Genomic DNA, 16,915 nt, shown 5'->3' on the forward strand with positions numbered 1-16,915 from the left:
TGTAAGTTTATATATGCTATTGCTTTTATTTTTATTGATTTCTGGGAAAAATGAATATGGTGTTCCATTGCGTTGGCTCACTCAGCTTCCTGATTCCGCATCTGCCTGGTCATCACAGAGATAGCAGCTCCCATGGAAATCCAATTCCGTGGCATGGTTTTAGGAATTGGTCCTGAAATTTCGGCTTACTGTCTGTTTCCTCAGCCCTACGAATGTGGTTGTCAGCAAAGCACGTACCCTTTAACATGCCCTTTTTCACTTGAACCACCTAGGGAGGATTATATTGTTCATGACTAAAAATCCTAGCTGACGCAATGTCTTTTAAATTTTAACAAAGGACAGCAAAAATATTTTGAATAAAGTACTACCTATATTCATGTTGATGACATTCTCTTGTCCTAGGTAGAGAAAAAGTTTTGAGTTGCTGTCTTAGAAAAGATAAATCTATTAATTTGTTTAGCAGGAATTAATGCTGCATGTCTTATATTCCAGTTGGAAAGGCCTCCTTATCTTCCATCAGTGCTACTGGGCAGTAGATGACCCAACTCCGTGTAGCTCCCTCTTCCTCTGTAAATGCGGGAGCTCTCAGAGAAATGCCAGACTTGATGCACCCCTCCTCATTAGGCAACCAGCTACAAAGATCTCCATTTGTTGGTTGGCTGCTTTGGGGCACAAATAGAAAATGAGAGAGGTCACTGTGTTTTAAAACCACTTATATGGCTGATCTCATTCAATAGCCACCAAAAAGATTTGTTTCAAAGCTTTCGTACTCTGCCTCTCCTCTTTGTAGTTTTCCTGAATCTTCCACAATTAAAAGTCATCATTTGAGGATAGGAATAAAAACTAAGTCAAGCAGTGCCTTTACTTAAATCATTTATTCAACACAGGCATTGTTTTAAATTTGCGCATTGTCTTATAACACATTTCATGCCTAGATAACATGTTTGAGAACAAATATATAAAAGGATTATTTGACAACATTTTAACAAAAGTGCTGAAGGCTTGTTTGTTTCAGAACACAGAAGTGCCCATCACAAAGAGCCCCTAAGTGGTGATACATCACAAACTTGCTTTGAAAATAAAATATTTATATATATATACTCTGTACATTTAAATGGGATATTCTGAAGCATGATTACTATTACTAACAATAAACTCTTAGCAATAAGGCCTCTTTAACCCTCTGGCATTCAGTGGAGTATATTACTTTTATGGAGGTGTGGATTTTCCAATTTGATTTCCATCTTCACCCTAATCCAAGTGGACTTTGTTTCATCACCTCCAGTACAGGCACGAAGTTACCTCCTACACAAAGTAGCTTTTATTAGCTTATCATCAACCAAAGCTTTGTTAGTAGCAACTGGAGTTTTATTGACATCAATGTATTTACAATGTAAGGGAGTAAATTATTTAGGGGAATGTCTCTAAAAATCAAAATAATCTCATTAAGCCCTATCTTAAATGGACGTAACATGTAAAAATTTATGGTTACAGAAGTCCATGATTTAAACAAATTAATAATTTATATCCTGGTTTATTCCATTTATGTGAATATTTATTGTAATGATTACATCTTTTAGAAAACAAGTTATAAATATAAAAATTACTATTAGAAATTACTATAGCTATACCAAAAATGAATATTAAAAAGCAGCAGTTTGTATGTTAAAATACATAGAAATTTGCTATACTTCTTTAACGAAGTGTTTTATACAAGTATAAAACTATAGAGGGTGCTATTTTAAAGAATTTTCTGTTTTCTTGATTCTTAAGCCAGACAACAAGCAAAACATTACAAACAGTGCAAGTGAGTGACGACCATCAATTACGTTTGAATTCACATATAGCAGATTCTAGTGCAAAAACTCAGGGCCCCAAAGTAGCTTATCTTCGCCTTAGCTTACCTATGTGAGGAATGTTCAGTTACAACGTTGATACCGCCTACACTCAGCGACAAATAAGCTATCTTCGTTTCACCTTTTGTCGCACACATGCACACTCGGGGATTCACTGAACTAGGACCCATAAGCTGATCATTAAAAACAGTCAAGAAATTTTATTATTAAAATATTAACTGAATATCTTTAAATTATGTAGAAAATATAGGTGATGGCTTATAAAAATTTTACTTAAATAATCAGATAAATAATAAAAGGAAAAGGTAGAATTTACAAACATACAAAAAAGAAAAAAAAGTTATTTTTTTACCAGATAAATTTAAATTGAAAAACTCAGAAGAGTTAATTTAGAATTCTATTATCAGTCTCTTTAAGATCAAGATTTCTCAGAACCGGAAGTTTAAAAACAGTTTTCAGATTTAGGGATTAGCTTTCATGTTAGTGACCACATGTTCATTAGTTTTGAGCTGCATGGGAACAAGGTAAACCTGCCCTGGCATTCTTCTACACAAGGCAACGATTTAGAAGGTAACATAGCACTTTCCTGAATGTTATCTGTTCCAGATCTCCATACACGTCACCAACACCTGTCATTATCCTTAATTCATATGGATGAAGCAGACAGGTGAGAAAAACGGAAAATTAAATTAGGTCAGGAAGCAAATAAAAACCAAACAAGATGAAATCCACTCGTGTTGACCTTCACAGCACTGAGATCCAGGATGTCATGCTCTCTGTAGTTTTCGTGAATTGTCTTTACTCTGATTAGGAAGAGAGAAATCCCCAGTTGTTCTGCATGGCAACTAAAGAGTTAGGAAAGTCAAGTTCTCAGGGTGTATGGGACGTTATTTAGTCTAGACAAATTCTTGAATCACAGTGACAAGCCCTTAGAAGCTCTGCTTTCTAATTTCCCAGGGTGGTGGTAAATGATCCCACAAAGAAGCCTGTGAATGTCAGTATGTCAGGTCTGACTCGGCAGCAGTCTAGGGAGCTGCCCAAGGCTACCATTTGATACTTATGACTAAAATGCCACAGATGGAAAAAAGTGTCCTATTTTGCAATGAAGAAAATACAAAAACGTAGTCTGGAGATATGGGAAAACCAGTTTCTTAGGGAGCTGCTGTAAGGACCTTAGTCTCATGAAGGTGTGTCCATTTATCTCCACCCCTCAGCTATTTTTCTTTCCTAGGCAGAAATTTTGTGGCCAACCCACCTTCTGCACCCCCAGGTCGCCTGGCCCCAGTCCTTGACTTGATTAAAATTCAGCTCTTAACAATTCAGCCAATTCCTACAAACATCAGCCAATTCCTACAAACAATTTCAAAGGAATTCCCAGGAGTACAAGTGCAGCTCGGCTTATGAGGAATTCTGCTCCTCCTCTATTATCTAAACAAGCACTTCAGACAGGTGCCTCTCGGGCTCCACTGTGGATATAACAGGATGTGCTTATGAAAATTCCTTTATCTTTGTTTGGAAAAAAAAAAAAAGAATGACCAAACCCTAGACCTCCTAAATGCTGATGAGTCAAACAGGATGATAATATTTACTCCATTGTCATCATCTCTATATTTTAATGCCATGAGTATGGGGTGTGGACCAGAGGACGCAGTACAGAGTTTTTCAGTTGTACCGAGTAACAGGTTTTGTACATGTGTCTGGGATATTGGGGTTGCAAATCACATGAAAGGTGTAAAAAAAAAGTCAGGGGGAAGTAAAGCAGAAAGCCAAAATTGAACAGTGAATTAGAGACTCACTTGGGTATGGGAAGGAAAGCCAAGGATATATAGTCAGAAAATAGCAGAGAATCCCCCCAAACAAGAAGGTATTGCTCTGGAACTCAGGAAGTGTGTGCGTGCACACATAGGCTATGGAGGGGGGAAGAATTCAGGTTGCCTTAGAAATAGATATATTTTTTTAATCTGTCCTTCCCATGGACACACACATTTACATTTTCTTTCCATTACAAGCTTTTGGAGAAAAGATTATGCATTTCATTGAAGAGGCCTCACAGTTCCGACTCTTTGTCACGTTCATCCAGGTAGTACTCATCATCTGTGGTTGTGTCTGTGTCACAGTCCGAGTCCACTGGATCCTCTTCATAGATGTTAAGTGGTACCTGTGGAGATAAGCCACCCTCTGGCACCTGATTGCTAGGAGAACCTGGGCTCGATGACTCTGCTGGGTTAGGAGGGTGAATTACATCATCTTTCAGGAAGCCAGGGTTCTTCAGAAAACTTGGTTTCCATAACCTTCCTTGTGTGAGTGACCTCTTTACATTCTCCAAGAAAGCCAACTGTTGTTCTTTCCCAAATATCCCATAGTCAATAGGTCTGGATATAGATGTTGCAGACTTGGGACCCATTTTCATCCTGTTGCTATACAAAGCCCAATTTTCATTTTCATCATAAGAGGGCAGTTCAGAAGAAGATTTGAATTTTCGACTGTATCCATTGTTGTTAGAGAATTCATCCCCAAGGCTCAGGTGGCTCAGGGCATTGTCAATAGAATTGCTTTCAGAAAAATGGCGCTCCCTGGTTTTTGGAGGATGACTTTTGCGTAGCAGATCACCATGCATGTTGATGCTTTTTAAACTCTTTGAACGGTAGGAGTGTCGCTCAGGTTCCCGCTCCAGAGAAGCAGCACTCCTTTGTTGTTGCTGACAACGGGCCAGTGGGGTGCTTGTTGCAGATTTCTCTGTAGGCTCCACTGGAAGATGAGGGTTCAGCCTCCTCTGATGGTCAGAGAAGTCGGCCTCCCTGAGGCTGGTGAATGTGGGTTGGCTCTGGGTACCTGACTCTCTTCCCAAAATCTGAGCTGTTACTTCTTTAGAATTCTCATACTTGGGTGGTGATTCTGAGCTATTTTTAAACTCATTCTGATGTGGTTGTGAAAAGCTGTTAGACTTCTGACTGCTTAAGTGCGTAGCAGCTTCTCCGTTGGATTTTACTGTAACCTGGAGAAGGTTCTCAGATTTCTTCACATCCATTCCATCATTATTCAACCTGCTTTCGTCAGTGGATTCTGTGGACTTTGGAGTAGGCTCAGAGGACAGTGGGTTGCACTCTGGTGTGCCAAAAGATAAACCACTGAAGCCAGAACTGTTCCCACTTTGGGGGAAAATAGTAGCTACATGTCTTCTGGGGCTTAAATCTTTAGCAGGAATTTTTCTGCCTGCTTTGGACATGGCTGCCAATCTGCGTTTAGCTGAGGATCTGTTTTTCCCTTTTTCTAGGTCATCCAAGCTCGGTTTATTTTTATTACTTCCTTCAGGAAGTAAGGGTTGATCCCATGCCAACCTCTGCATTTCATCTTTAGTCTTGCCCTTCTTTGTCAGATTTACCCCCTGACTTCTTTGAGGTAGTTCTCTGGGTTTAGACTGCAAACCATCGAAATCTTGTTCACCTGAGCAAGTCTCCTCATCCAGAGGTAGTGTAGGCAAAGCTGGAGTAAGAGCAAAGACTTGGCTTTCTGAGTTAGAAAGTGCGTTATGAGTCTTTTTTTGGAAATCTGCTCCTCTGACTTTCCTAGGCTGCAATCCATTGGTGCTATCATCTTCAGCTGTGCCCGTGATAGCTTTCTGAAGACACTCTGCACTTCCAATAGCTGTGGTGGCTGTACCACCACCTGCACACTCCCCAAAACTTCTGGTTTGGTGATGTTCAGCAATCCCGTCTACATGGGCTGGAGGATTAGGGCCACTGTCAGGTGATTTAATGGAGTGCTGACAATTTTCAGATTTCTCTTCTGTGACTTTTTTTTCCTGAAGAATTAATGAAGTATGCAGTGTTTTACTTTGCAACTTTTCCCCTCTTTTTTTCCTGTTTTGTAAATCACCTAGAGGTGTTTTAGCTACGTTACCTGGGGAAATCTCTCTAGTTTTAGATTCTCCTTTATGAAGAGAAACATCTGCCCTGACAGAAGCCCTCTCCGGTAGTGTAGGTTCCGAGGGGCTAGTACTTGATAACTGTAAAACAGTCGCCTCTTCAGTGTTGGGAGAACGGCAACTGCTGTTCTTCAGCATCTTCAGATGTGCAGATGAAGGTGTTCCTGACTGTTCTTGTGTGGAATAATTTAGTTTCTCTTTTTCTAAAGCATTGGAAAATGCTACAGTCCCTTTAGTTGATTCTGGAAGTGCATCAGTATTTTGAGTATGCTTTTGAAGAAGGTCACATAGTTTTTTGCCGTGTTTCCTTGGTAGAGTGTAATATATTGAAACTACCTCAAGACACTTTACATTATCTTCATCACCAAAAACAGAAAACATACTAGTAGTCTTAAATTTATGTAATGTTTTCCCACTTTTTTCCCCTGACATATCTGAAGAAAAAGGTAAAGGGTCTTCATTTGAGAGGGAGAATGTCTTGGAGGCAGCATTTTTACCATTCTTTTCAGTGCATTCTTGAAAGGGCTCCTTTCGGTGGTATTTTTTGGTTAAAGAACAATCCCTAACAGATGAGTCACTTTCCAGAGGGTTAATAGTTTTCTCCCAAGGTCTTAGTGTTCTAGCGGAAGCATCCATGTTTGAGACCAAGCATTCTTCTCTTTCATTTCTTCCAAATGAGGCATGTGGTACCTCCGAAGGCCATGACACAGCCCTCTTGGTGAGGAATGGGAATGGTCCTTTTCTAATGGAAGTAGATCCGATGTTTGTCATAGTTGTCATATTCTCTGTTGCTTCAGGTGCTACTGAGGCTGCGTCTGAAACTACTTTGGAACATCTGCTTTCTGACTCAGAAGAACTGGGATTAAATTTATTTGATGTGTCTTTCCCTATTGGATCTTCCAAATTATTTTCAAGTTGGAGCGGAAGTGGCACGTGCCTAAATGAAAGAGCCGTTATCTTACTTTCTGACTTCCTGCTATTAGTGAGAAAACTGGCTGATTTTCTTGGTAAGGTACAATGAATTGTGTGAAGCTCAGGAGCCTTGGAATCACTTTGATCTACCTCAACGAGACTACTGCTGCCACTTGTGGGTGTTGATTTACTTTCTGTTTTGCTCAGCTTTTCAATATAGGATATACGCCCTCTTATTTTTGCTTTTCCCTTTTCAGCCCTCAAAGGAGTATGTAAATGGCATTTGACATCAACCAGTTCATTATTTATACATACACAACCATCATCACTCTTTTCAGTTTTTGAGGGGCTCAAGGTAAACTGATTATTTTGATACTGGCTATTATTGTCTTCTTTTTCTCTTTCTCCCAGAGATGGATCTTGGTCTGAAAGACTTTTCCTGGAGAACACTGTAGCAGAAGGAACCACCAGAGCACCAAGGAAAAAATCATTCGATGGTGAAGAATCTGGTAGTGTACCTGATGACAGACCTACAGAGTCACATGGGATACTGTGGCCAGCAGTTGACTTGCTACGCTTGGTAGAATGAGTTTTGGTACATTGTTCTTCCTTGGTGTCTAAATTAGCAGACTTTTCTGGAGATTGTGCATTTTGATTACCAGTAGGTTCAGAGTTCTGGGAGTTACTTTCAATAATGCTTGACTTGTATTCATTACTTACTCTTAATTCCTGATGACCACTTTGATTTGGGCTGGGAAAAGATGATGGTGTTCTGCTTTCCTGAATAAAAGGAAAAGAAGTTGCTGGGCCAAATTTTTGTTTTTCAGTATAACCCATATCTTCTTTTAGTTCATTGGCTTTATCTCTTTGTGATATATGAATTTTGGAGCTATCTTTCCTGGAAATGACTTTGGGAGACCTTTTTGAAATTATGGTGGTAGATGCATTAGAAACAAATCTGTTGGTTTTGCCTGAGTCTTGGGAGAGGGAACTTTGAAAACCAGCTAAAGGGTTAGAGATTACCATCTCTGAAACAGGTTGGGGCATTTCACTTGTTGAGTTTGTCTGGTTCATCTTATTTAGTTGTTTGTCTTTTTCCAAAATAGATTCGCTCAAGTCTTTCTCATTATTCACTTCTGTGAGCAAGATACTGGGTTGGCTTTGAGTAAGAGGTGGAGAATTGACTGAATTGCTTTTGGTCACAGTGGCTTCTGTGTAGCTTCTTATTGGAAGAGAGGCAGGTTTAATTTTCTGCAAAGTGACTGTGGGATTCTGAAAGTTTGGACCCTGACGATTCCTTTTGTCATAGGGAATCTGAGGGAAGGAAGTTTTGAATGAGGATGCTAGAGTCTGACCAGTTCCAAATGAGTAAGGATCTTGGTTTATAGGTACTTCTTTAGGAGAATTGTCCCGTTGACATTCTAACCCACCAGATCTGATGTGATAGCTTGAACCAATTGTGGAACAAATATTTGGTGTGCCAAAATGAGTCATCAGGTTCCCATTACCTTGTGACACCTCCATGCTCTCCACTGTGGATGTCTGAGAATCAAACTGCAAGGGATGTGTCTCTTTTTGGTCTCTAGGAATAGTAGTTCTGTAATTAGGGGAAAATGATCCCCAGTATTGAGAAGAAACATTACAGCCATGACTAGGTGATGCACTATTTGCTTCAGTGGAAATCATTTCAAAGTCTCTGTCAGAAGAAGTGAATGGTTTCCTGCTTTGATGAAAGTCAGACCAGGAAGAATGTTCTTCCTGTTGGCCCCAGAAAGAACTACGCCCAAATCTCTGTTCCCTGCTTCGTCCAAAGGTATTGCTAAAGAAAGACCTAGCAAATGGGTTGTCTTGGTGGTAGAATGGCATATTCTCTGAGTTTTCAAATGTGTCAGGACTCACTGCACTATCCATGGGGGAATTTAAACTGACACTTTGGTAAGCACTCTGTGAATGATAAAATTCATAGGTCCTATTCTCCTGAAAATACCTGGGATACACCTGGTCAGCAGGGTCAACTTCCATCGGCGAAGGTGCCCTCAGGAACTCTTCCTGGGTTGGCCTATCTCCAGAAGAATCTGATCTATTCCATATGATGGATGATAAAGGAGTTCTCTTAGGGCTCTGCTGGTGGCTTGGTGGCATAAATCCATTCTTGTTCTGAGTTGTGGCTGGAAAATGTATGCTTCTTGCTGTGAAGTGCCCTGTAGCTGGCGAGGCTAATCGCCTGCTGTCAAAACACAGGGAACTACTACCAAAAGTATTCTTTTGCACATGATCTTCTTTTAAGACTCTGGGCTCCCTTGTCCTATACATATCATAAATTGTTCTTATTCTAGAAGAAAAGGTTTTAAAACCTTCTCTAGGGGCTCCTGGCCTTAGGATGTCATAGATAGACATATTAGAAGTTTCATTATAGTAATTTTTGTGTCTTCCTGTGGTGTTACCATGTCTGTTCCCACGGGAGTGAAAATGGCTGAACTGCGTTCTTGATCCATAGTTGAGAGGTGATCGTGTATTCACTGAGCCTGGGGACTGCTCCCGAGCCAGTGCGCTATCCAAGTCATCTAGAACTGAAAGGGGAATATGAGTGACTTTTTATGTAAAACATTTTATAGTCTAATAATAATTTCAGTTGGTGAGGCTCCTCTTCAAGAAACATAATCATTTATGAATATTATATTTATCATATCATCACAGATGTGGTGACATTAGTTTTGATTATATTTTTAATATAGTATGACTTTTACAAAGCTGTAATGAAGTTTCTTTTTCATGCTTTTCAAATCATACTTTTTCGAAGTTAATCTTCCATAATGCCTTACAGGACATAAAGGACAAAAAAACTACTTTTTTTTTTTTGCTTTTTACAAACAACAGATTTTAAGATTTTAAGATTTCGTGGTTCCTCTTAGTATGTCTTTTGTATCACTAGGTAGTTAAAATATTTCCAAATATGTCAGAAGATTATGATAGAAATGAAAGTCCGTAAACAACATGTGATTTCTCAGTTCTACTGTCAAAAAAACAGCATTACCACCAATAGTTTAGCACCTAATTTATAAACACACTTACTTCGATTTCGATGGACTTGAGCAATACACAAAATTTAAAGTTCTACATAATATTGTTAAATGATATGCTAAGGGTAGATTGTTTTTCCTGTAAAAAGATCCAATAACACTCCTTTAATACAGCACTTTCTGTGTGTCGGGCACAATTCTAAGCACTTAATTTATTAACTCATTAAACCCTCACATAACTTTGTAAGATTGGTGTTATTACCAGTCTCGTTTTAAAAATGAGGACACTGAGGCACAAAGAGATGCAGTGAGTGGCTGAGGTCACACAGCCAGTAAGTGGATCCAGGCGGCCTGCCCGCTGGGGCCACGCACACAACCACTGTGCCACACCACCTCTGTGCCGCAGAAGGTCGCTTTTCACTTTAAAAGAAATGAATTATGAAGATAATTTCACTATGAGCTCACAATGTTCCAAGGCTGTGAAATTGCCATGGTCAAACAATGTTTACTTTTCTCTTGGTAGCAAGGTCAGAGAACGGCATCCAAGTTAGGGCCCAGTGACCTTAGAATACCAAAGACCTAGGCCAACCCAAGGCCCAGGGCACATGCTTACTAGGTCCACTGTCTCTGTGGGCTCAGGCAAGTCACAGGACATTTTAAGTTGTTTGGTATTTCTTTGAATTATGTTTATTTAATCAAATTTGACATCTTTTCCTCAATAAAAGCCTGTTGGAATTTAAATAGAATCATAGCCTTTTAAGGTTTTAAGATTCCCTAAAGCCCACATTGTAGTAGATACAGTTTTACCATATTCACGTTACAATGAATATAAGCAGAATTTGTATTTATTGAATAAATGTCATTAAACCAAATCAAATCTGACATGAGAAATAAATTATGGGATTATTTAAATTGCTGAAGAAGTTCTTGGTTTACAGAAATCTGTCATACTGAGTTACATAAAATGGTGTACTTTTCTAGGCTATTTAAAATTATTTATCATCAAATTTTTTTATTTCAACTCTTCAATGAAAGGGAAAGTAAGGCATATCAGCCCTAAATGAACGTAAGTGAGCTGCACTTGCGACATGTCGATTATGTCAGGGCAGGTGCTGAAGGGGCTTTGCATCTGTTCTGGATGGTCCCTATATTATCCCCATATTATTTGTAAGTTGGTGCTATTAAGTTTGAAGAGCCAGCAGACGAACTAATCTTGATCATTAAGGATGTGTAAGTAAGGAATTCTCCAGGAAATCATCCTGTTAATGCTTTAACAACAACAAAAAAATCTCATCTCTGAAATAATTTATCCCACATATCCACAAATAAAATACTCAAGCAATGCCAACTATAAGGTGGAGCAAAGATAAAAACAAACAAAAAAACAAAAAAAAAACCTGTGTAATGAGTAATAATATCTGCCTTTAAAACTAATTATAATAAAATCTCTTTGATTTTTGTTCTCCCTTTCAAGCTGTTCATAGCTTTTCTTTCCTGAAATAAAGTCTTTTGCTGACTACAAAAACAATACATGGCTATAACAGGGCATACAGGAAAGAAATACAATAATAACATTCACTGCATGTCATGCTCTGGGAATCTATCCCTTTACTGTCATCTATTGCACAAGGTTAATTGTTTAGCAACAATTAGATTTCGTCATGTGCATTTAGGTAGTCAGTACAATAAAAGTTTATTAAGAGCAGTAGACTTTATAGATATATTCTCTAAAGGTGCATTTCCTTTTCACCTGAGATTAATATTAACCATTGTTACCATTCCATAGATTTATCAGCCTTGGTCTGAGAATATTTGTTTAGATTATATTCAAATATAAGATTCTTTAATATTTGTGTTAATAGTATATAACAGCATCCTCTTTAAATAAGATAAACAAGAGGACTTCAAAAATAAAGAACAGAGTTTGATATGTTTTGAACATTTCCATACAAACTATAACTGTTATTTGCTTTAGTACTAGGAGTTGCAAAGGCAATTTAATGCATAAACTTACCTCGGAAAAACTCGCTCTCCAGCACGGAAGCATCCCACGGAGGCACGCTGCTTCCCTCCCTCATGCCTGCTGGCTTGGGGACAAATACACTCTCCACCGGTTGGTTTTCCAGAGGTGAATTGTATAATTGTGCCTGCTAATTTTAAAATAGAAAATGCAATATTATTACTGGACCTTCTGTAGCTAGAATACTCACATGTTCCCAAGAAAATGCCCCAAGCTTAAAAGTACTAGTCTAAAGACTGCAATCAATTTTCGAAACATTTGTTCCTAACTTAAAATGTTTTGTTTCTGTCACTTGCAAGTAATCACAAACTTCTCCATACCTCCATTACTTCTTTTTATTATGAGTCTTCAGGAAACACACTGAGTCTTTCCCTGCCAAATATTCCTACAAACTTAAACAGCACTACACAAATCTTAGGCTGATCATATGGTATTTGCCTTTCATTCCCTGGCTTATTTCACTTAGCATAATGCTGTCCAGTTCCATCCATGCAGATTCCTGGAAAATAGGAAAGAAATTGATCTTTCTTAAGTTAGGAGTGTTGTCTCCATGGCCCTAATCACTAGAATTTTAGATTTCTTAACTCTGTTCCTATTCTAGTAAGAGCTGGTTAGCTGAAGCTTGTAGTGGACCTTAGGATTTGTGAACTCAATGGAATTCGGGGAAAAAAGTATTTCTATCCACAGAGTTCACATAGAATGGTAGAAACTACCAGACAGATACAAGATGCTGATTAGTGGTTCTGAAACAAAGGAGCTGAAAAGTATGACCTTATACATTTTTTTCAAAAATCACTGCTTGTTTTATGGATCTTGGAGAATGATGTAGAGTTAAGATTGTTTTCTTTACTAGCAAATGTTTATTTTGATTTCATCAATCCATCACTGCTCTGGATTTAATTTGTCCTCATAACCTTGGGGGAATTATCCACTCCCACGCCTTCACTTTCTTTTGCCAAAACTCCATTTGCATTTCCCCTGCCAAACTGGCTCTGTCACTCCTGACTCCACTTTAGCTAATCCTGCACCCATCCCTGCACCAGGCTAGCAAATCCTGTTCTGGTGTCTTTGATTTTTAGTCCACTCGCTACCTAACTTGAACTCCTTTCTTTCCCAAGTGTTCCCTTTCCATTTGATGTTCACCATTACATTTCATCTCTCCCCCGAACGCCTAAAACCAAATCTCTAATCTTTCCAGAACCCTAACTTTTCTCTTTCTGCAGCACAACTCCACCCAGTTCTAAAGTTCAGGTTCCCTTAGTCTCTACATTCCTCACAATCAGGTATTTTCACCGCTATCTGTTTTCTTTCTCAAGATCTAGGTCAGTTAGTTCTGACAGAAGCCCTGCCCAAATTTCACTGACTTGTGGCTTTCAGTTCAATGGGCAAGCTGTAATTGAATGCACACAAAGGCGATTCCTTAATAAGAAAGAAACAATCCAATGATAATTTGTTGGTCATTGTATATAATTTAACACACTATTATAAAATTCAGAAGTAAACAAAAGCTAGAAGCAACACATAACTCCAGTGAGATGCCCACTGTAGGCAGTAAAACCAGAAACTAATCATTTGAGAAATCAGATTACTTATAACTAAATTCTTCTCTTTCTAAAATGCATCAAGATATTATTCTCTTCTGTGCCCTTCCTACTGTCTCTCTAAGTTTTATTTGTGCTAATAACAATTAGTTATGCTTCTTATAAATCCATTCTTCCCACATCTGCCGTGTTGGTAGTTGGTACAGACTAGATACAGCTAAGAGAACAGGAAGCATCATTTTCTCTCCACCATTTTAACACCCAACAAACTTCAAATGTCCTCTATATAGACCAGAGTACATTCTTTTGGTCTCCTGTATCAAATGCTTTATAATAAAAATGTATACTGAAATGAAAAAAACAGGGCCTGAGGGCTCAGGTGAAGAGATGCACCTCTTCAAGTGGGGAAGGACGACTACCCCGAATATGTCTGTGGCGATATGTCTGCCAGACGCTCTACTTCAAGACCAACTGTACTCACTCACCCAATATGTTAAGAATGCCTCCAATGCACAGAGATCTAAATTATATGACTAAGAGAAAATATGGAGAATTTATTTATACTCAAGTTGAACTCTGCAAGAATTTTTTCCCCAGGGATAAAATTTTAAAAAGTAACTGCTAGACAGTGGTCTGCATCAGACACAGAGAAGAGTGAACAGTGTCACAGCCCTAAAGATCCCTTTTATTGAAGCTCTATGTGAGATATTAGTAGTAGTAGTAGCAGCAACAGCAACTATACGTTAATTATTCTAGGCATTGTGCTTAGGGCTTCATAGGGATTACTGCATTTCATTATTTTACCGACACTGTGAGGCTGGGACTTATTATTCCCACTTTGAGAAGACTGTACTTGAGAAAAGTGAGGGGTCAAGAGGTCAGGTCATTTGCTTCAATGGTGGAGGGAGGGGATCACTTCCATCTGTTGGGTTACAGAGCCCATGCTAAATCACCTCTCCCTACTTTTTGTTGTTAGTTTATCAGTGTACTACTTCCCAGTGGTAGATATCTTCTGAGGCCACACAGGGGTCTTAGAGCTGCTGAAAAGCACCTGAAATTTCCTGATACCTAGAGAGGAGGTAAAGTCCTCAGGGCCAGCAGCACGTGGATCCTCAGTCCAGGCTCAGATTTGGACTAAGAATCCCCCTCAAAATAATGTTCTGTGCCATCAGGTTGCCATAAGAATGAAGCGTATTTCCAATTCCTGGTGTATGAGATGATGTTCAAACACCCTGTACAGCAAAATCATATCAAAATCATTTTCCAGCTTTTGGTTTAAGCCTTTCCTCCCCAGGTCTCTTCAAGAGCCCTGCGCTCTGAGCTCACTACACGCAGTTCTCCAAAATGCTGTGCACTTCTTCTAGACCTCCATGCTTCTGCTCCTGACCTTTGCTCCTTCTCCTCTTCTCTTGGAAAGTATCAGCTGACCTTTCAGAGTGTAGTTCATATATCATGGTCTCTATGAGCCCTTCTCCAATTCTCCAGGAAGAATGAATTACCATAGTATACTTATATGCACCTCTGGTGTGATGCCTGTTATGTCATACCAAAGTTGTTTACATTCTCTGCACTTTTATTTTGCCACTAGGCTTCTCCTCTTCCTCCCTACCACGCATTTCAGTCTTCACCATGATCTAAACAAAACAGGGATTTGAAAACAAATGTGTCAGGACCCTGGAATTGGCCCAACCTCTAAAATAACTAAGAAAGCACAGTATTCTCCTCTGTGTCCTGAGCACCTAGCATAGCATCAGCAAGTAGGAGATTGACTAATATTTACTGAATCGAATTCTAAGACTACAGCACTATTTTCCACTTCTACACTTCTCTAACACATTTTATTTATTTATTTATTTACTGGTGGGTTACAGCTGTCCTGCCCTTTTCTGCATTGCTCTCCCCTGCCCCGTCCTCCCCCACTCCCATAAGCAATCCCCTCCACGTTGTCTGTGCCCATGAGTCCTCTATTCTTGTTCCTTTGCTTGCCCCTTCCCCTTCTTTCTCCCATTATTCCCCTCCCTTCTGGTCACTGTCAGTTTGTTTTTTATTTCCAGGTCTCTGGTTCTATTTTTCTCCTTTGTTTGTTTTGTTGATTAGGTTCCACTTATAGGTGAGATCATATGGTATTTGCCTTTCATTCCCTGGCTTATTTCACTTAGCATAATGCTGTCCAGTTCCATCCATGCAGTCCTGAAGGGTAGGAGCTCCTTCTTTCTTTCTGCTGCATAGTATTCCATTGTGTAAATCTAACACCATTTTTTAATCCACTCATTTACTGATGGGCACTTAGGCTGTTTCCAGTACTTGACTATTATAAATAATGCTGCTATGAACATTGGGGTGCATAGGTTCTTTTGAATTGGTGATTCAGGATTCTTAGGGTATAGTCCCAGCAGTGGGATCACTGGATTGAAAGGTAGTTCCATCTTTAGTTTTTTGAGAAAATTCCATACTGTTTTCCACAGTGGCTGCACTAGTCTGCATTCCCACCAAAGTGTACTGGGGTTCCTCTTTCTCCACAACCCCGCCAGTACTTGTAGTTTGTTCATTTATTAATGATGGACATTCTGACAGGTGTGAAGTGGTATCTCATTGTGGTTTTAATTTGCATCTCTCTGATGCTAGTGATGCTGAGCATTTTTTCATGTGTCTATGGACTCTCTGTAAGTCCTCCTTGGAGAATGTCAGTCCAGGTCCTTTGCTCTAACACATTTTTGTACACTCATTTGGTATCCACTATCTTATGTGTGATAACATTACTCATTTATTCAGTTTTCAATACACTTTCAAAATATCCTATCTCATTTGATCCTTAGGATAAATTTGTGAATTAGGTGAGGATCATCGTTCCCATTTTGCAGGTGAAAAAACTGAGCCTTGGGTAAGTGATATCAATAATAAATGGTAGCAACGACTACTCACGCTCATATGATCTGATCTCTAACCCTGTTCTTTCCACTATGTTGCTTTCTACTGTTGTTTCACTAATGTACATATCTTCAAGTGAACGGTAAACCCTCTGAGACAGGAACCTTGCTGTAAACTTTCATGTCCTCCATGCACACAGGTATGGATTGCCACCAAGGTAGAAAATTACATATATAAAATTTCTAGTAGAGATTATTACAGAAATTGAGACACTGAATATTTACAATATTAGGGCTCAGAACAGCATGCCTGAGGTGGGGAAGTATAATGATCAAACACATTAAGTTCTACTGAGGTCCAGATCCTGGTTCTGCCCCTGAATAGCTATACACTTAGGGCAAGTTACTTAACTTTTCTGTACCTTAGCTTCTTTTTTGGTAAAATGAAAAAAAATTATAATAACAGCATCAACGAAACACACCACTCATAAGATTAAGTGAATTAATAATTGTAAAACACTTCAGAATGGTGTCAGCCGTAGTAAGTCTATTAGTTACTGCTCTTCTTAGATGGCTCAAGAGGGTTTCCTGGAGGACCCCTGAGGATGGTGCAGTCTGATGAGCTAGAAAAATGTCCCACAGGGTGAGAAGCCAGAGTCTCAAAATGCTGGCTTTCAGGATCTCAGTTACATTCTCAAACATGGTACATATAGTAGGTTGAATAAAACTTTTCACCAACTCCGATTCACTCTACTGATATTGTTTGCAATTCTG

The 16,915-nt window shown here is 39.1% G+C and overlaps 1 protein-coding gene across 9 annotated transcripts in view; it reads right to left on the reverse strand.

Annotated features, from left to right (window-relative positions):
- Window positions 1-16,915, reverse strand: part of LOC112314188 (protein O-glucosyltransferase 3) — a 114,595-nt gene that overhangs the window by 28,393 nt on the left and 69,287 nt on the right. For 6 of the 9 annotated variants that reach the window (XM_024570730.3, XM_024570732.3, XM_045203960.2 and 3 more), the window contains 2 exons: window positions 11,728-11,863; window positions 861-9,263 (listed from right to left, as the gene is read on the reverse strand). In XM_024570730.3, coding sequence (XP_024426498.2) covers window positions 3,904-9,263; window positions 11,728-11,863 — 5,496 coding nt within the window. In that variant the 3' untranslated portion in view covers window positions 861-3,903. Of the gene's footprint in view, window positions 1-860; window positions 9,264-11,727; window positions 11,864-16,915 lie in introns of those variants that run through there. The other 3 variants (XM_024570731.3, XM_045203963.2, XM_053923625.1) reach the window with 2 other exon arrangements.

This window comes from Desmodus rotundus, chromosome 5, assembly GCF_022682495.2.
Source record: "Desmodus rotundus isolate HL8 chromosome 5, HLdesRot8A.1, whole genome shotgun sequence".
NCBI lineage: Eukaryota > Metazoa > Chordata > Mammalia > Chiroptera > Phyllostomidae > Desmodus > Desmodus rotundus.